Here is a 21,275-nt window from a genome sequence, read left to right on the forward strand (position 1 = left end):
TGTCGGGCTGGCTGGCTGCGCACCGCCTGCCAAGCTGCCCGCCATGCTGGCTAGCCATGGCCACAGCTGTGCCCAGGCTTGTGCTTGGTGGGGAATTTCAGAGGGAGAGAATTCCTTATTTGGCCCTCTCTTAAAATTTGGTTCCCTTTTTGGCCCTAAAAAAAATTCTTCCCTTTTTGACACTCAAACTTCATTTTGTTCCTTTTGTGACATTTCTGCTAGTTTTGACAACTAACACCGTTAAATACCACATGAGAAGTCCACTTTACCCCTGCTGTATTTTGTGACCAAAATTGTGAACTGGAAGTCAAAAGCAATGGCAATACGAATTGGAATATAGTGCTGAATGAAACAGAATATGCTATTTAGCTTGTCTGCATAACGATTATTAATTCAAATCACTTCTTCAATTTGATATCCTTCCTAGCTTTTTGACATCTGATGTCCTTCCTAGCTTTTTTGGGGTTGCCAAGCAAGTTGATTTTCAGTAAATAAGTTGAGTCTGGATCCATCCTGTGAAAGCAAAAGATCCATCTCTAAGTACACTGATGCATCTTCAATCCATCTCTAAGAACACTGTTTTATATGAACAGAGGTGAAGCAAATACTCAAATCTGCTAGAGAAGAGAGGCACTTACCCTTCAAGCCATGCCGGAGTACTTGCATCTGTGGCCGTCGCACCATCGTCGTTGCCCTGCTTCGGCGCCGCACCTTGACCGCCCTCCGGCGCAGCACCTTGCCCGCCCTCCACCTCCCCTCCATGGCCGCCCTCTGGCGCCGCGCCTGGGCCGTCCTCCTTCATCCCGCCATGGCCGCCCTTCTCCTGCCCGCCATGGTCGCCCGAGGACGAGGCCGGTGCAGCGTCGTGGCCTTCCTCCACAGCGCCGTCCATCCCTTCACCCGGAGCAGCGTCGGCCACGCCCTCCTCCATCCGCTCCTCCAGCCTCGCGCGGCCGCTGTGTAGGGTTAGGGATCGAGGAGAAGGGGAATCGGGAGAATAGGGAAGGGCTCGCTACGCTGTTGACTGTTTGGTCAGCGGGATTTTGTTTTCCTGTTTTTTTTTCAACGGCCTACAACAGGGGTAAAAATGACTTTTCAAGTTGCAGTTGACGGTGTTAACGGCAAAAACTAACGGAAGTGTCAAAGAAGGAAGAAAATGAAGTTGTTGTGTCAAAAAAGGAAAAATAAATTTTTTAGGGCCAAAAAGGGAACCAGATTTTAATCAAGGGCCAAATAAGGAATTCTCTCTTTCAGAGGTAGGAGTTGTAGGAGATGGAACTGACATGTGGGCCCCTTAGGTTGACGGTCAAAGTAACGGTGTTGACTATTTCAGCCCGGATGGATGGGCCTAGCTTGTCATAATCAGGTTTAATCGACCATTTTCATACTTGGTAGTTTTTAGCAAAGGATTGGGAAAAAAGTGATAGTTTTCGGCACAAATTCGTAAAGTGATAGTTTGTAGGCACGGATCTGCGAATTGTGGTAGTTTTTGATTAAATACTCTCAAAAAACAGATTTGTGTGACCCGGACCACCGCCGCAAGAGAGTAGCTGGCCACCCCACAGCCACCAGGAAGATCCCAAGCAGCAGCACCACGCTAGGCCCGCCCCGCCCCGCCGGCACATATGAGCCCAGCCACAGCGGCCACCCTCACATGGCGCCGACCGAACCGTTGCACACCAGCGAGGGCCACCGCGCATCAGAGACCCAACCGGGCCTGCATCCACCCTCCTCCCCCATGAAGTGCGCCAGAGCCCACCAATGTTTTAAATAGCGGCGTGCCTCCAAACCAACTATAGCGGGGTTATAGTGAGCTATTTGTGAAAACGACCATTTAGCAGCACTTTATTGTAAAGGCTATATAGTGGGCTATAGCGGAGCTATAGCCGGCTATTTAAAACCATGAAGCCCACTAACGCAGAACCGGTTAAATCTGGCCAGAGGCCGCCCCTCGCCCAACCACCTGAGAGGAGGACCGTGCAGCCACCGCACCATCCACGGCCACAAGGGCCGTCATACGACGTCTTGGCCGCCACCCCACGCGCCCACCATCGCGCCGCCGAGCCCCGCACCAGCCCGATGCCTCCATCGGTGGGGCCGTCCCGCACCAGTCCAGATCCCGAGCAGAGAGGAAGAAGCAGCCCCGCCGCCGCCTACGCCAGCGCCGCTGCTTCGGACGTCACGTGCTAACTAATGAAACGTCAAAAGTCTAACAGCAAGTTTGATTTGCCGCCTTGCGGCTGAGCATGGTGTATTGCTTAGAGTCTTCACATCTTCTTTTTCTGTGGTTGTATTAAATCCTAATCCGCTCTTTTTTCTGTCCGGCAAACATATACGTTATAATGATCAAATGTAAGCATGGTTAGTCTTGGAAACATATGAAAACATACTTGCATACCAGGGGCTGTGGGACGCATCCTACGGGTAGTATGGGCACATATATAGCTCACCTATTTGGATCGGAATTCATAGAGCAGCTGAGGCAAATGGCAGGGCAATTCTCCTTTGGCACGTAGGGCTAGATATTTGCTAGCTGCACCACACACTCACCAGGCTACCACCATCATCCGTGCATACATGCCACCGTGCCAAGGGAGAAGCGCCCTGTGATTCACACATGTCGGTCAAACTTGTCATGGCATGCTAAACCTGTTGAAATGTAAGATGGGCCTAGAGCCCATATAACAATTTCAGATTTGATCTCTAAGGGCCCATGTAGGTGGCATGACAAGGTGGTGGAAAGTTTAGTCCCATCATGCTAGTGGAAGGAAAGTTGGAGTGGTTTATAAGGGTGGCTCTTCTACATGTTATTGGAGCTTGAGAAGAGAAGGGGCCCTCGCGCGCTCCTCCTCCGCCGCCCGCCTCGACACGGGTTGCGGCTTGCGGGTTGCGCCGAGCCGAGCTCACACCTATGCGCATATTTTTGCCAGTCACTAACGGAGAGGTTTTGACAGCAGGGCCACGATCCGAGACGTCGGATCGTGGGCTGTCACGGACTCGAACGTGGGTCAAGCCCACGTCTCTCCACGCGGCTGCGTCTATATAAGTGTGTTGTGTCCCCTAACCCTAGCCGCCACGAACAGATCACATCTGCTCACGCGCACGCCCACCGTCGTTCATTTGCTGTTGCTGCCGCCGATGACTCCATCCCGTCCGCCGCGTACACGGTCGACGGGAGAGCAGGTCTCCGAAACCACGCCCTTCTGGTTCCTGTACGGGGTGAGGGGCGAATAGGTTTTTGGGCAGCGATTACGCGATTGCTCGCTTCCGATCGTCTACTTCCTCTACGTCCGCGTCGCCTTCATCATCACCATGTCCACCGACCCCGACCATGCCGCCGCTGAGAAAGTTGAAGCAGACAAGAAGGCCGCCGAGGACGCCGCTGCTGCCACCAAAGCCGCGGCCTCTGCATGGCCTACTGGAGGGTATAACTCGTTTATCCCGCTCCTGATTATTTTCATATTAGCAGTACTAGCAGTATGTGTAGATTTGTCTACTGTTTGCTTAGTATGTGTAGATTCGGGGCCGCCGATGCAGGGAGCGAGATGTATATTATAGAGCAGTTCCACGATTACAAGATGGTTGAGAACCGTCCTGTACTGGAGCAGGCTCATGAGATAATATGCATTGTTAAGGAGCTTGAGCTTCTGAAGTGCGAGTTACCGGACAAGTTTGTAGCGGGCTGCATAATCGCTAAGCTCCCCAATTCCTGGAGGAATTTTGCCACCACTCTGAAACATCAGAGGCGTGAATTCTCTGTGGAGGATGTCATTGGTCATCTGAGTGTTGAGCAGAATTCGAGGGCAAAGGACTCGCACGGAAAAGGGGCCGAAGGGACTTCTGTTGCCAACATGGTGAACCAGAGGAACTTCAACTCCCACAAGTTCAAGGGAAAGAACGATGTCCAACAAAATACCGACTTCAAGAAGAAGGGTAAGAAGACCTTCAAGAAGAACAAGAAGGATGAGGGCTGCTTTACTTGTGGTTCGACTGAACATTGGGCCAACAAGTGCCCAAACAAGTTTAAGAAGTCAGGACAGGACTCCAAGTCTGTCAACATGATTGTGGGCAACAATAAGAATGGTGCATCTGGGTACGGTAATTTATTTACTGTTTTTTCAGTGTTTCAGCCTACCGATTGGTGGGTGGAGACAGGTGCAGGTGTTCATGTGTGTGCTGACATTTCGTTGTTCTCTTTTTACAAGGTCACAGGCCACGGGTCCGTATTGATGGGGAATGGCGCGAGTGCTTTTGTTCATGGTGTTGGCACGGTCGATCTGAAGTTTACTTCGGAAAGGATCGTGCAGCTGAAGAACGTGCAGCATGTCCCCGCCATCAAGAAGAACCTCGTTAGTGGCTCCCTTCTATGTAGAGAATGGTTTAAGTTGGTATTCGAGTCTAATAAATTAGTTTTTACTAAGTATGGACTATTTGTTGGAAAAGGTTATGAGAGCGGAGGGATGTTCCGCCTTTCCCTCCCAGATTTCTGTAATAAAGTCGTGAACCATATTCATTCGAGTGTTAATGAATCTGAGGTTTGGCATTCACATCTTTGTCACATAAGTTTCGGTGTTATGACGCGGCTAGTTAAGTTGGATTTAATCCCGAGTTTCACTTTAGCCAAAGGTTCTAAGTGCCTGTCATGTGTGCAAGCTAAGCAACCTCGCCAGCCTCACAAGGCTGCGGAGGAGAGACACTTGGCACCATTAGAACTCATACATTCTGATCTTTGTGAGATGAACGGTGTATTGACTAAAGGTGGAAAGAAATACTTCATGACATTGATAGATGATTCCACTAGGTATTGCTATGTGTATCTGTTAAATACTAAAGATGAGGCTCTACACTACTTTAAAATCTATAAGGCAGAAGTTGAGAATCAACTTGAAAAGAAAATTAAACGATTCCGTTCAGATCGTGGTGGAGAGTACTTCTCGAGTGAGTTTGATTCCTTCTGTGCGGAACACGGCATTATTCATGAGAGGACGCCTCCCTATTCACCCCAGTCAAACGGGGTTGCCGAGCGGAAAAACCGTACTCTAACGGATCGGGTTAACGCCATGTTAGATACGTCGGGTTTATCCAAGGCATGGTGGGGGGAGGCTATATTGACGGCATGTCATGTCCTGAATAAAGTTTCGATAAAGGATAATGAGATCACTCCCTATGAGAGATGGGCAAATAGAAGGACAACACTCTCGTACTTGCGTACTTGGGGCTGTTTGGCGAAAGTCAACGTGCCGATCCCCAAAAAGCGTAAGCTTGGACCCAAGACTGTGGACTGCGTTAATTTGGGCTACGCTAAGAACAACGTTGGCTATAGATTTCTAGTAGTGAAATCTGAGTTACCTGACCAGAAGGTCGGTACAACCATAGAGTCTAAGGATACTACATTCTTTGAGGATATTTTTCCTATGAGAGATATGCAAAGCACTTTTAGACAGGAATCTGAGGAGACTCCTGAGCCTGCCATTCCTATGGAATATTATGAACGAACACATGATGAAAATCCCGAGGAGGATGACGAGGAAACTCTTGGTAGGGGCAAGAGACAAAGGACTGCAAAGACCTTTGGTGATGATTTCTTTGTGTACCTCGTGGATGATACTCCCACTTCTATCTCAGAAGCGTATGCCTTTCCAGAAGCTGACTACTGGAAGGATGCGGTCCGTAGCGAGATGGATTCCATCATGGCTAACGGGACATGGGAGATCACTGAGCGTCCCTATGGTTGCAAACCATTGGGATGTAAGTGGGTGTTCAAGAAAAAGCTTAGGCCCGATGGTACGATTGAAAAGTACAAGGCCAGGCTTGTGGCCAAGGGCTATGACCAGAAAGAAGAGGAAGATTTCTTCGATACTTATTCACCTGTGGCTAGACTGACCACCATTCGAGTATTACTCTCGTTGGCGGCCTCACATGGTCTTCTCGTCCATCAAATGGATGTTAAGACGGCTTTTCTGAATGGAGAGCTAAATGAGGAAATCTACATGCAACAGCCAGATGGCTTTGTGATAGATGGTCAGGAAAGGAAGGTGTGTAAGTTACTGAAATCTTTATATGGCCTGAAGCAAGCACCTAAGCAATGGCATGATAAGTTCAATACAACTCTGACATCTGTTCGTTTCGTTGTTAATGAGGCTGACAAATGTGTATACTATCGCCATGGTGGGGGCGAAGGAGTTATATTGTGCTTGTATGTTGATGACATACTGATATTCGGAACAAACCTCAAAGTCATTAAGGAGGTCAAATCGTTTTTGTCTCAGAACTTTGAGATGAAGGACCTTGGTGTGGCTGATGTTATCTTGCACATCAAGCTACTGAGAGATAATGAGGGTGGGATCACACTTCTGCAATCCGATTATGTTGAGAAGGTGTTGAGTCGTTTTGGATATTCGGACTGCACACCATCTCAAACACCATATGATCCTAGCGCGTTGATTCGAAAGTCCAAAGGCATGGCTAAAGATCAATTGAGATACTCTCAAATCATTGGTTCACTGATGTACCTAGCGAGCGCAACGAGGCCTGACATCGCGTTTGTTGTGAGCAAACTGAGCCGGTTTGTTTCCAAACCGGGTGATGTACATTGGCATGTTGTTGAAAGAGTTATGCGCTATCTGGAAGGTACTATGAACTATGGACTTCACTATACCGGAGACCCGTCGGTACTTGAAGGGTATAGTGATGCGAATTGGATCTCTGATGCTGATGAGATGAAGGCCACAACTGGGTATATGTTTACTCTTGGAGGTGACGCTGTTTCCTGAAAGTCTTGCAAGCAAACGATCTTAACGAGATCGACAATGGAAGCAGAATTAATAGCATTAGACACTTCTGGTGTTGAAGCAGAATGGCTTCGAGATCTTTTGATGGACTTTCCACTGGTTGATAAACCGGTTCCGGCTATCCTTATGAACTGTGACAATCAGACTGTCATCACCAAGGTGAAGAGTTCAAAGGACAACATGAAGTCCAATAAACACATAAGAATGAGATTAAAAGCTGTCAGAAAATTAAGAAACTCCGGAGTGATAGCGCTGGACTATGTCCATACGGCTAAGAATCTGGCAGATCCCTTTACGAAAGGGCTATCACGTGTAGTGATAGATAGTGCATCGAGGGAGATGGGTATGAGACCCACATGAGTTGACATGGTGGTAACCCAACCTATGTGATTGGAGATCCCGTGAAGTAGGACCTGGGAAACAAGCCAGTGGTGAACTGAGAAGAGTAACTTTACTAACCCACTCTGTTAGAGATGCAATACTCTCGGAAACTGTATGGAAGGATGACTATTGTCTTAATGTGTTCCAAGGCTTATATGTATAAGCAAGATGCTATCCTACAGAGCGATCTTTGGAGGAACACACCTATGTGAGCCCGACTGCTAGTCACAGTCTATGAGATTGGGGTGATCTCTAGTAAGCTCATGAATAGGCCAGGAGTGTGACTTATATGCTCCACCCGAGAGGTCAGCCTTCGGTAGCCCAGTACTAGTAAGACATGTGGTGAAACTTCTTTACGCCAAACTGACAATTCAAGGCATAGTCCATTGTTCAGTTGTGAAGGAGTGTAGCTACTTACTCTAGGTGAAGCTCAACCTTAACAGGTCTTCACTGAAACGCTAGTATATCAAAACAGCGTTTGGAACAAAGGACAAAGTGGGCCCCTGAGATCTGGTGGGGGATTGTTGAAATGTGAGATGGGCCTAGAGCCCATATAACAATTTCAGATTTGATCTCTAAGGGCCCATGTAGGTGGCATGACAAGGTGGTGGGAAGTTTAGTCCCACCATGCTAGTGGAAGGAAAGTTAGAGTGGTTTATAAGGGTGGCTCTTCTACATGCTATTGGAGCTTGAGAAGAGAAGAGGCCCTCGCGCGCTCCTCCTCCGCCGCCCGCCTCGTCACGACGCGCCGCGCCGCGCCGCGCCACGGGTTGCGGGAATGAGCCGAGCCGAGCTCACACCTATGCGCATATTTTTGCCAGTCACTAACGGAGAGGTTCTGACAGCAGGGCCACGATCCGAGACGTCGGATCGTGGGCTGTCACGGACTCAGACGTGAGTCAAGCCCACGTCTCTCCACGCGGCTGCGTCTATATAAGTGTGTTGTGTCCCCTAACCCTAGCCGCCACGAACAGATCACATCTGCTCACGCGCACGCCCATCGTCGTTCCTTTGCTGCTGCTGCCGCCGGTGACTCCATCCCGTCCGCCGCGTACACGGTCGACGGGAGAGCAGGTCTCCGAAACCACGCCCTTCTGGTTCCTGTACGGGGTGAGGGGCGAATAGGTTTTTGGGCAGCGATTACGCGATTGCTTGCTTCCGATCGTCTACTTCCTCTACGTCCGCGTCGCCTTCATCATCACCATGTCCACCGACCCCGACCGTGCCGCCGCTGAGAAAGCTGAAGCCGACAAGAAGGCCGCCGAGGACGCCGCTGCTGCCACCAAAGCCGCGGCCTCTGCATGGCCTACTGGAGGGTATAACTCGTTTATCCCGCTCCTGATTATTTTCATATTAGCAGTACTAGTAGTATGTGTAGATTTGTCTATTGTTTGCTTAGTACGTGCATGTTTAGATCAAACTCAGTACGTCATCAACTTAGTCAATGCCATGCTAGTGATTTACTCGTGGATTAACTTAATCGAGAAATTGCCTATTTACTCAACAAAACCAAGGTCTTTACCTTTCCTTTTCAAGGACTGTATTTGCTAAGGCATACTACTAGTTCAACACGGTCTCTATGTAAAATTACTACAGTATATTATAAAATAAAAACACTATAAGGTTTCCCTAGAAAAAAAAGAAAGACGGTCCCCCGCTTCGCCCGCGCACTCAATCGACATGGAGACCTTGCCGCCATTACCCGCTCGTGGATGGAACTCCCTCTTCGACCGTCTCTTTGGCGGCCGCCGGCGCCGGTGCCCTGCTCTCCCGCTCCCTGTCCACAGTTCCGTCGGTCTTTCTCTCCGGTGAGAAAACCCTTCTTCTTCCACCCGTCAAAAAGAAAAACCCATCTCCAGTTGGGTGGCTCCTATTCTGTATGCTATTTTTTTCCAGTTGTCACTTTATGCAAACACATCACTTTCCTTGAGCTATTCCAAATTGATCTGGATCTGTGGTGATGAAAAATTGAGATTTTTTTTTACTATATAGTACTTACAGGGATATTTACAACAAGCCCATTGGCTGCGTCATCTTGGAGGAAATTATGCAACGCACACTGTCCTATTTGCGTAGCATTGATGAAAATTTGGAGTATTGGAGCTCCAAGAATTGTTGGGTAACACGTTCTTACATAAATCTTTGAATTCCTTTTACACTATCAGTAATAGCATACAGATAAGTTGATCATTTTTTTTTTGGTTCTACTTAATTAGATTTTTATGTTTGTGAATTTTTCTTAGGGTTCATCATATTCACAGACAATGTATTTCATGATATTTCAAAGAGGTCCAGGTGCTTTTGTTGAAGCAACATGCCCACGTCTGACTGGACTTGGGAACAACGGAGGTCCATCGCAGAGCCTTTTCGAGTCTGCATATAATATTATCTCAACAAACATTCATGTCCTGAAGAGTATCAATCGCTGCTTGGCTGTTTTTCTTGCTGAGGTTTGTAAGTTTAGTTTTTTTTAATGGCAAAGTACTAACATAGCTGCCGTACTCTACTGATTGAAGTAGAATAATTGATGCCCTACTATAGTTAATTTTTAAACCCATCTTTATTCCTCTATTAGATATTCTTCCGTGTCACATGACTACATTATCAGTATCTTATACAAGAATTAAAATTCTACCTCTCCTCTTCAACAGGTTTATCAGCAAGCAGATATAGGCAAAGAAGGATTAACTGGAAGTCATCGTGAATCCCTATGTACACTATTTATTGTTTTGAACCATGTCTTTCCCAAGTTGGAGCAATTACACAGAAAGGTGGGTGGGGTATGCATTGTTTTTTATAAATATAATTGGATAGTTAAAGTATGTTATATTTCCTTCTTTGATGCAATAGTTACTTAGTTAACTATATATTTTCAGGGCCAAACTCTTCTATTCACAAATGATGAAAACCCATCTGAACTTCAATTCAAAAGATTGCCAGAAGTTGACATTAATAGTTCACAATGGACAGATGCATTCTCAGCAAATGCTATAGGTTTGATCTATCAAAACCTCGAGAATCTAGATAATTTTGTTTCCACTTTGGTAAGTAATTATTTCTTCATCTGTTATACATACTTAATCAATTTCAGGATACACCCACCTATTCATAGGGATGCCACTCTTAGATGGGAACAAGTAATAGTCAACTTATTCCTAGCAATTCTATCATGGGGTTTGTTGCTATTAGTGCACCGTATACTTGAGTTTACCGATTAGTATTTCCTGTTTCGTTGAAGGAGCATTAAGAGTTCTGTTTTATTCTTATGAAGGTTCAGTTATAAGATATTTCTGTTTATATGTGACTCGATAAATGTAACTAACACACTGGGCAGATGATTGCCAAAACCGTGAGAGGTTTCAGAATTAAGCGCTTGAATCACCTACTAATAATTTGTTCAAACCCAAATATCTAAAAGTAGATATGTTTGTACGAAGTAATTTTGCTCATTTTGTCTAAAGCAAATTTTTGTTTTGGCAATGCCAGCTTTCAAGGCATAAAAAACCAACACATATGACCTTATACTGGTTCCCCTACACATGTGGAGCAATTGGCTTCTCGTTATGCTCTCTATGGCTATTACGCCATAGTAGCTTGATGGGAAGTTCTGACGACTATAACTTGGTTCAACATGCTAAGAAGTCCATTGCTCGATTCTGGAGTGATCCCATTGAACCAGTAAGATATTTAATTTCTGTATTTTTTAAAATCTTTTGTGTTATACTAGTGCAAGTAAACTGAAAGTAAATCAAGCTATTTTAGCGGGGTGCAACATTTTATTGGTCATCTATATTAGAATTAAACACGGCTTAGGTATTTCATACATGTACGTATACATGTGTGGCCGACTAGGACTAGTATTAGAAACCGACTTGGTTTGCTTATGCTAGCTAGGCTGAGCTGCATATATATATGCCTGTACCCCCAACCCTGTAGACCAACGAAAATCGAAGCAATAAAGAAATAACAGGCTCGATACGAGCCTGCGGCTATCCATCGTTCAGTTCGCCAAGTTCCATCGAGAGAAGTCGCTGCGTTTCGCAAAGGTCGAATCGATCTGTTGCGTTGTCGTGTAAGTCGCCGGCCGCCAAGTTAAAGCTAGCTCAGGACGTGCGTGTACTGTGGATCAATCAAGTAGCCAGCCTGCTTGCTTGCTAGCTTTTACGTGCCTGTACAAAGCTCCTGGGTGGTTTGATCCTGGGTGGATTTGATCTAGCAACGATCAAAAGCCAACAATTGATATCAGAGCCTCGACGATTTATAATCTACGATGACGGACAACGACGCTGAGTCGGTCAAGTCCGGCAACGGCGGTTCCAAGGCGAACAAGAAAGGCGACAAGGTGAAGAAGGGCGGTAAGTCAGCGACTAGTGGTGGAGGAACGGGCGGCACCAACGTGCAGGCGCATCGCAACATCCCCATCCAGTACCCGATGCTCACCGACGCCAACTATGGCGTGTGGGCGGTCAAAATGAAGATTATTCTCCGAACCCTTCGAGTGTGGGACGCCATCACGGACGACGACGTCGACGAGGAGTGCGAGAAGGTGCCATGGCCGCTGAGGGAGTTCCGGATTAGGGGGTGTCCGAATAGCCGAACTATCATCATCGGCCGGACTCCAAGACTATGAAGATAGAAGATTGAAGACTTCGTCCCGTGTCCGGATGGAACTTTCCTTGGCGTGGAAGGCAAGCTTGGCGATACGGATATGTAGATCTCCTACCATTGTAACCGACTTTGTGTAACCCTAGCCCTCTCCGGTGTCTATATAAACTGGATGGCTTTAGTCCATAGGACGAACAACAATCATACCATAGGCTAGCTTCTAGGGTTTAGCCTCCTTGATCTCGTGGTAGATCCACTCTTGTAACACACATCATTAATATTAATCAAGCAGGACGTAGGGTTTTACCTCCATCAAGAGGGCCCGAACCTGGGTAAAACATCGTGTCCCTTGTCTCCTGTTACCATCCGCTTAGACGCACAGTTCGGGACCCCCTACCCGAGATCCGCCGGTTTTGACACCGACAGCCGCCATAGCCCAGTCTAAGCCAGATTCCGTGCTGATGACTTTGACGGAGTTCGAGACAGCAAGAGAGGCGTGGAACGTACTCAAAGAGATGAGGATCGGAGAAGATCGCGTCACCAAGGCTCGGGCACAAGTGCTGAAGCGCCAATTTCACAAGTTGCAGATGGAGGAAATTGAATCGGTGAACGACTATGCCATGCGTCTGACTACATTGGTGGGAGAGATCCGCGTGCTTGGTGCGAAGCTCGAGGAGACCGAGATTGTGGAGAAGTTTTTCAGTTTGGTGACTGATAAATTCACGTACATCATTGGCACGCTCGAGCAGCTTTACGACATCGACGACATGACCATAACGGAGGCGATCGGACGCTTGCGGACATGGGAAGAGAATGCTCGGGGTTGTCGGAAAGGCAAAGGAGGAGGTGGTGACCAACTCATGTACTCACGCGCAGATTGGGAGTCCCCAAATAGCAAAGGAAGGCGCACGTTGGCGAAGGCTCAAGCAACGCGAAGCGCGGCGGACAAACCGAAGAAGGCAAAGGAAAAGGCAAGCCACAAGGTCGTGGTAAGGCGGGCCGATCTAAAGAGCGGAAGCCACGGAACTTGGATATGTCCGAGGTCAAGTGCTATAACTGCAACGAGATGGGTCACTTTGCGAAGGATTGTCCGAAGCCTAACAAGAGGGAGATCAAGGCAAATTTGGCGAAGCAGGAAGACGAACGTCCAGGCCTTCTGATGGCCGAAGTTTGTGATCTCGTGGAGCCTAACAAGCGGGAGATCAAGGCAAATTTGGCAAAGCAGGAAGACTAACGTCCAGGTCTTCTGATGGCCAAAGTTTGTGATCTCATCCAAACAGCGGTTGTAAAACCAAAGCGGAAGGTGCTACTTCATAAGAAAAAAGTAACACCAAAGTTATCCGGGAGCCAGAACGTGTCGTGGTATCTCGACACGGGTGCCAGTAACCACATGACGGGGTGCAAGGAGAAGTTCCTCGAGCTAGAATATGATGTTCAAGGCTCGGTCAAGTTCGGTGATGGTTCAAATGTGGAGATTTGCGGGCAAGGCTCTGTCCTCTTCGAGGGTCTCACAGGAGAACATCGCATACTCACCGGAGTGTACTACATCCCACGGCTTCGCAACAACATCATCTCTGTCGGGAAACTTGACGTGAATGGATGCAAGGTGGATATCGAGAACGGAGTGATGACGATCTTCGACAACCTCCGAAACGTGCTAGCGCGTGTGAATCACACGCGGAACAGGCTCTATATTCTCAACCTTGATCAATCTCAATCGGAGTGTTGGCTCGCCAAGAGTGATGATGATTCGTGGTTATGGCATGCTAGTTTTGGACACATTAACTTCTAAGCCTTGAAGAAGATGTCGAAGATGGAGATGGTATCTGGGATGCCGTTAATCGACCATGTTGATCGAGTATGTGACGGGTGCTTGGTTGGAAAACAGCACCGCAGGCCGCTCCCTGCTCAGTCTACCTATCATGCAAGTGATGCACTCGAGCTGCTCCATGGTGATCTATGTGGCCCTATCACCCCAGCAACTCACGGAGGAACGAAGTACTTCTTCCTTGTGGTAGATGACTACTCGAGATACATGTGGGTCGTTCTCCTACAATCTAAAGATGAGGCGTTTGAAGCGTTCAAGAAGCTGAAGGCTGCAACGGAGATGGAACACAAGCTGAAGGTTCGCGCTCTACGGATAGATCGCGGCAGAGAGTTTACGTCGAACGAGTTCAACGACTACTGCGAGAAGATTGGCATAAAAAGGTTCCTCACGGCACCTTATACGCCACAGCAGAACGGGGTTGTTGAAAGGCGCAATCGAACCGCCGTTGACATGGCGAGAAGTTTACTCAAGAGCAAGAATTTGCCGGGGACATTTTGGGGAGAAGCTGTCTCGACAGCGGTCTATCTTCTCAATCGGGCTCCAACGAAAGCGGTGGTCAGAAAGACTCCGTATGAAGCAATTTACGGACGTAAGCCGAATGTGTCTCATCTACGGACGTTCGGGTGCGTGGCGCATGTGAAGACGGCGGAGCCGCATCTCTCAAAGCTTGCCGATCGTAGCACCAAGATGGTGTTCATCGGATACGAGAGGAGTTCCGGCACCAAGGCATACCGCTTCTACGATCCACGAACCAAGCGTCTACGAATTTCACGCGATGTTGTGTTTGAAGAAAGTCAAGCGTGGAATTGGAGCGCAGCAGACGATGCTCCAAACGGTAACATATTCACAGTTGAATTCCCAACTGATAATGATGCAAGGGAGGATGTCCAGGTGGTTGGCAAGACTCCCAACCAAGGTGACCACAATGGAAGTGATCATCATGGTGCCGACACCGACGACGGCGTGCATGGGTCGCAAGGTGATAGCGACAACGACACGCACGACACAGGCGGAGATCTCGACAATGAGGCGCATAGTGATGATGAAAATCAAGATGATGGTCACGATCACGACGACTACGCCGACGACGAGGATGCCAACGACCCGGCATCTACCACGCCCGAGACTCAACCGTCTTCCTCAAGTGCATCGACGCCGACACAATTTGTGTTGCCCCCTTTGCAAGCCACGACGGATTCTTCTGGGCCTCGTCGCTACAAGCCCCTCAAGAAAGTCTACAAGTACGCAAAGCCAGTTACACTCGAGTACTCCGATTTGTGTTTACTCGGAGTTGAGGAGCCAGCGAACTTCGTAGAGGCGAGCAAAAGTACAAGTTGGACGCACGCCATGGATGAGGAGATGAAGACGATCGAGAGCAATGGCACGTGGACTTTGGTAACCCGACCTTCGAACCAAAAGGCTATAGGTTTGAAGTGAGTTTACAAGTTGAAGAAGGACACGAAGGGTGCCATTGTGAAGCACAAGGCAAGACTCGTCGCAAAGGGCTACGTACAACGTCAAGGAGTTGACTATGAGGAGGTGTTTGCACCGGTTGCTCGAATCGAGACGGTGAGAGTGCTCCTGGCTTTGGCAGCACAAGAGGATTGGAAGGTTCATCACATGGATGTTAAAACCGCTTTCCTCAACAGCGATCTCATAGAAGAAGTGTACGTAGAACAACCCCTCGGCTACGAGAAGAAAGGAGAAGAAGGAAAAGTTTTCAAGCTCAAAAGGGCACTTTCAGGGCTGAAGCAAGCGCCAAGAGCTTGGAACGCAAAGTTAGACCGAAGTTTGGTTTCGCTCGGGTTCAAAGGATATCCCCTCACGGATCCGAAAAACAGTCTACCAAATACTGACGAACAGGTGAAGGTTGAAGACGCGACCAAGGAGAAGCACTGGCGCCAAGCTACGGACGAGCTAGCGACAGGAAAGACGGCCCCTGAAATGCTACGAGTGACGGCAAAAGCAATGCCAAAGATAACCACTGCAAGTAGCAGCAATTATGTTTGGGACCCAGGTCGAATGAAGAGAAGCCATGTTTAAGGGAGTGAATATTAGAATTAAACACGGCTTAGGTATTCCATACATGTACGTATACATGTGTGGCCGACTAGGACTAGTATTAGAAACCGACTTGGTTTGCTTATGCTAGCTAGGCTGAGCTGCATATATATATGCCTGTACCCCCAACCCTGTAGACCAACGAAAACCGAAGCAATAAAGAAATAACAGGCTCGATACGAGCCTGCGGCTATCCATCGTTCAGTTCGCCAAGTTCCATCGAGAGAAGTCGCTGCGTTCCGCAAAGGTCGAATCGATCTGTTGCGTTGTCGTGTAAGTCGCCGGCCGCCAAGTTAAAGCTAGCTCAGGACGTGCGTGTACTGTGGATCAATCAAGTAGCCAGCCTGCTTGCTTGCTAGCTTGTACGTGCCTGTACAAAGCTCCTGGGTGATTTTATCCTGGGTGGATTTGATCTAGCAACGATCAAAAGCCAACAATCTACTTGTACAATATATGTTTCTGTGAGCTACTTCTTGTAGCCCGTGTTTGTTAGTTTACTTGTGCACCATGGCTTTGACCAAAATTTCTGATTCAGATAACTGAAAAGGATGTATGCTGTTTTTGCGCATTGCTTGCAGCTTACATGTGCTTTTTTTGACACAATATTAGCATATCTGTAGCAAACCTTGGTAGATGAGTGTATATGAGCCATCGAACTTGTTAATATGTATCTGCATAGTAGTAGTCTAAATATTGTTCATTAAAATTATATGTGAGACCATTTTGTTTTGTTTCACTGATGGTTTATATAGTTCCTTAACTTTGGAAATCAGTTGTTCTCTCTTAACAATAATCAGATCGTTTCTGTTGGAGAGAGGCCTTTTGAGGCAATGAAGCGAACAGATAGACCTGCAATGGAAAAACAATATGCCCGACAAAAGGAAGAGTCACAACGCAGGTTTTTATTCTCTAGTGTTGTTTTGCAAATATGTATCGTTTTACTCGTGATTCTTTCTTGAATGAAACATACCCCCTCCATTTCAATGAATAACATGCACGCATTTTTAATTCATGGTGAAAGTTGAATTTTGAAATACATGTGTGCTTTATTCATTGGAATGGAGGGAATCTCTATTTTCGTTGCTTACAAAATGTTAGTTAGCAATGTTATTGAATGGATATACATTTATCCTAGCTTAACTTTCACACTGTTATCCACGATGAATATAATACTGTTCCTGAATGAATATTCAGTGCAAGATTTACTAGTTCTGATTGTTGTAAGCAAACTTTTAGGTTTCTCATTCTCAAATGCATCAAAATATACTGAAAATATTTGGCACTATTTAATTCCAGTGTTTGCTTGCTGGATTTGTAGGATACTACTTTCCTTCTCTGAGAAACCTTCAAAGATAACATTGCCACAATATGCATCAGGGGACGCGTTGATGGAGATCCAGAGGTCGGGTTGTTTGAACTTTGAATTTATACATACTGTTGGGGCATTGACATTCATATCTTAGTCAAACATTTCAAATGCCATGCATGTGATATATTTTTTCCAGTTTCATATCATGCCTTGTGCTAAAGAGCGGAATGCTGCATTTTCCACCTTCTTTATTTTTTCTATTAATTTCCCACCACAGATAATTGGATTGTTCTACACAGGTCAATTCTGGAACTAGATCAGGTTGCTAAGGCAAATGTACTGGATCTTCAGGAGTAAGTTGTATTGTTTTTGTCTTTCAATCTTGATTAAAACTTATAGAGAGTAAATTGCATAGAACACCAACCCTTGGGGTTGCTGCTCCGCAGAAACACATATTTAAATATCCAAAGAACATGACTACAACTTTTGGGGTAAGCATTTGCAGCTTACCCAAATTGCTCAATTATCTTGTTTGATAATAGAGGTGTAGAACTGATCCTCCTCTTCTCCAACGCCACCCCACCGGTGGTGCTGCGTATGACACAAATGGTCCTCCATAACCACTTCTTAAGGGTTGTAGTAGAACCCAATGACGCTGCCCTGGCCTCCACGTGGATTACACTGGGTGGTGAAGTAGGCTGGAGGAACTGAGCCAAGCTAAGTAGCGCTTAGATCTGCCGAAGAGCAGAAGGGGTAAAAATGACGCCCTAGCAGATTTGGGGAATCCGCTCCCTAGGTCTTCTGTGCAGTTTATGTAATTTACTCATACAATGGTGCATTTGTCTTGTCTAATTCTCCCCATCTGTGGTGATTGAATTGCTCTTACACAGGGCAATACTGGGACTGGATCGGATTCTTAAGGCATCTAGGACAAGTTTTGCTCTTCTTGCATTTGGGCTTCCTCTTCTACTATTCTTTCGAGTGCTGATACTGGTAACACATGTACGTATATATGTTGATACTGAAACTATTTGTGCCGCACACTCTGCAAATTCGCTGTGCTTAAGTCATATGTTTAATATGACACTATTACTGTAATTGTATAATAGGTCCAGAGTGCAGAGGGAATAGATAGCATTGGGGAGCTTCTTGTACTTGCACAGCGAAGGTTTTTGGAATTTAAAGAATCCAATGTTAATGGAGAGGTAGTTTTCTAATATCTTTATCATCACAACATGTCTTTCATGTACTCCCTCCGTTCTTAAATATAAGTCTTTTTAGAGATTTCTATATGAATTACATACATACAGATGTATAAAGACATACTTTTAGACTATAGATTCACTCATTTTGCTCCGTATGTAGTTCATATTGAAATCTCTAAAAGACTTATATTTAGGAACGGAGGGAGTATTATTTTCAAGATTTAGGTTCCTGTTACGGCCGTAGAGGCCCACCGGGCAATCTTAGCCCACAAGTTATCTTAGATTAATTCTTATGCAAGTTATCTTAGGCTAGTCGTTTTGAGGTTATAAATATTAGTTGTAAGATACCTTTTCAGATTAAGCAATAAAGATAGTTCTATCATATTGCCCGGCTCCAGAGGAGCCGGAAACCCTAGCCGCACCTTGCCCTAGCCGCCGCCGCCCTTCTCCTCCCTCACGACGACGCCAACGCGCCGGAGCTGCCGCCCTCGGCCCCAACCATCGCTGTCCTGCCCCTACAACCTAAGGAGCAGGGCCGGTAGGAACCCTAGTCCTAGGCCCTGGCGTGTCACGCGCCAGGTGTGACAGCCCTGCAGCGGGCTGAGCTCTTCGTCGGCGGCCTTCCGGATCACATTCGCGTCGACGTGGAGCTTCGCGGACCCCAGGATCTCTAGTCGACCATGTACTACGCCCGCGCGTTCGAGCGCCGCGCGGTGGCCATCCAACAGGAATCACCGTCCCGGACCGTTGGGTCGCTACCAGGGCCGGATTCCGCGCAGGGTCGGCCTGCGCAGGCTTTTGCGACACCCCTCGCCGCGACCGCGGGACGCCCGTTCCGCCGGCTCACCTCGCCGCCAAGGATTGTGCTTCAACTGCGACGAGCCCTACACGTCCGGCCATGCCTGCCCGCGACTCTTCTACCTGGAGGTTGCAGACTACATTCCGGAGGACGCCGTCGCCGCCGACCTGGCCGCCCCAGCTATCGAGAAGGTGTTTGATGCTGGTTGATCGCCTCGAGGAGTTCCGCCAGCGCTTCCCCACCTTACAGCTCGAGGACGAGCTGTTTGTGCAGGCGGGGAGAAGTGTTACGGCCGTAGAGGCCCATCGGGCAATCTTAGCCCACAAGTTATCTTAGATTAATTCTTATGCAAGTTATCTTAGGCTAGTCGTTTTGAGGTTATAAATATTAGTTGTAAGATACCTTTTCAGATTAAGCAATAAAGATAGTTCTATCATATTGTCTGGCTCCAGAGGAGCCGGAAACCCTAGCCACACCTTGCCCTAGTTGCCGCCGCCCTTCTCCTCCCTCGCGACGGCGCCAACGCACCGGAGCCGCCGCCCTCGGCCCCAACCATCGATGTCCTGCCCCTACAACCTAAGGAGCAGGGCCGGTAGGAACCCTAGTCCTACCAGTTCCACTCGTCGTCCCAATGAGGAGAATATACACTTGTTGTTATTTGATCTGAGCAAATCTTGTCCTTCCCCAAATATGCGATGGGGTAGAGACCCCATTGTAGGATTGGACCCCAACATTCAGCCTGGATATTTGAGTGGCCGGAATTTTTGAATTAGAAGTCTTGAGGATATTAGGATTTTGATATGCCCCCTAACAATAATTTATCTGAGTTCCCTTGTTTACAGGAGGATGAGGTGATGTGGAAGTTCGGATTGACACTTTACTCCCTTGATAGATTATACGAAGTTGTTGAGTTGCATGGAAATCAAACAGACGAGTGGACAAGGTCAGTTCATATGGAATTTATTTATTTTTCTTGATTATTCGTCGATGGCTTGCACACCAAACCAATTTTAATTGCAGCTTGAAGGAGTACATCTTCCGTCTTGCAAAACCTGGTGTGGCCATGGAAGATAAGCTTGATGCTCTTTCCTGTCTGAAGCGCACATACAGATTCTTAAGGTTATTTTAGGACTATTTTTATAAATGGCCATGGCACCCCCTCCAGAATTGCAAAGGAGTTTACATTATATACTTAACATCAGTCATCTAATAGTTTAAGGTTATTTTAGGAGTATTCGTCAAAATTATGAAGAAATTTTGACAAATATACTATTTGTTGTGTAGTTTTCATAAATTTTGAACCAATGTACCGAAGTTATATTGACCACATTGTGTATGTAAACTGCGACACCCCGAAGGCTAAGAGTCTAGATCCGCCACTGGATAATTCAGCATTACAACGAAGCGCATGCAAGTGCTCTTTAGTAAAATGTTCGGACATTGTTTTAGTTTCACTAGTGTAGATTGGGATGTCGCACATGGTTAAAAAACCTATCACACTGAGATGCGAACCGTCGCCTTGCAATGGTGTGCAATAGGGGGCGCATCACACATTACAAGCAAACCATGTGTGATAGGGTGCTATGATGCAGTTTGACAGTAGCAATCTTATGCATCGTCCAGACCTATTGCACACAGTTTAGCTTGGCGCAACATGTGGGATTAATGTATCATTGCAGATATCTATGCGGAACAAAACATGTGTAATAGTTTGATTTTTTGTTCAAAAGGACACCCTGCCCAATGAAATTGTCAAAAAAGACTCCCTCCAGATGAAATTGGCACAAAAGACCCCCTGGGACGTGGCGGCAGGCGCGGCAGCCGACACGTGGTGCCTGCCGCCACGCCCGGAGGCGGCAACACTATTTGTTGTACTGTTCATGCAGAAGACGGAAAAAACAACAACAAGGCGAGCGAACAGTACCTGCCGCCTCATGCAGTGGCGGCAACACTGTTCATGCATGAGCGAACAGTAATTTCAAAAAAATCAAAAAAAAAGCAGAAAAATTCAGAAAAATCTGGAATTTTTTGGCAGCAAAGACAATCGAGTGTTCTAAGTGGGTGCAAAAATTCAGATTTTTTTGAATTTTTCTACTATTTTTTTATTTTTTTCGAAGTTACTGTTCACTCGCACGTGAACAGTGCTGTCGCCACTATGTGAGGCGGCAGGTACTGTTTGCTCGTTGTTTTTCTTGTCTTTCGCGTGAACAGTGCAACAAACAGTGTTGCCGCCTCCGGGCGTGACGGCAGGTGCCACGTGTCGGCTGCCGCGCCTGCCGCCACGGCCTAGGGGGTC

General features: G+C 47.0%; 1 protein-coding gene across 1 annotated transcript; it reads right to left on the reverse strand.

Annotated features, from left to right (window-relative positions):
* Positions 1-310: 310 nt before the first annotated feature.
* Positions 311-1,051, reverse strand: LOC119320191 (glycine-rich protein DOT1-like). Its single transcript, XM_037594298.1, has 2 exons — positions 639-1,051; positions 311-513 (listed from the first exon to the last, which is right to left on the reverse strand). The coding sequence occupies exons 1-2, from the start codon at positions 929-931 to the stop codon at positions 399-401; spliced, it is 408 nt and encodes a 135-aa protein (XP_037450195.1). The 5' UTR covers positions 932-1,051; the 3' UTR covers positions 311-398.
* Between the last annotated feature and the right edge of the window lie 20,224 nt (positions 1,052-21,275).

The sequence above is a fragment of the Triticum dicoccoides genome, chromosome 6B, assembly GCF_002162155.2.
Source record: "Triticum dicoccoides isolate Atlit2015 ecotype Zavitan chromosome 6B, WEW_v2.0, whole genome shotgun sequence".
In the NCBI taxonomy this organism is placed as follows: domain Eukaryota; kingdom Viridiplantae; phylum Streptophyta; class Magnoliopsida; order Poales; family Poaceae; genus Triticum; species Triticum dicoccoides.

Bases quoted from the DNA above. Each gene is read 5' to 3' on its own strand.
- LOC119320191 (XM_037594298.1), bottom strand. From the start codon at position 931: ATGGAGGAGGGCGTGGCCGACGCTGCTCCGGGTGAAGGGATGGACGGC. The intron at 514-638 runs GTAAGTGCCTCT...TTGCTTTCACAG, and splicing joins ACTCCGGCATGGCTTGAAGG to GATGGATCCAGACTCAACTT.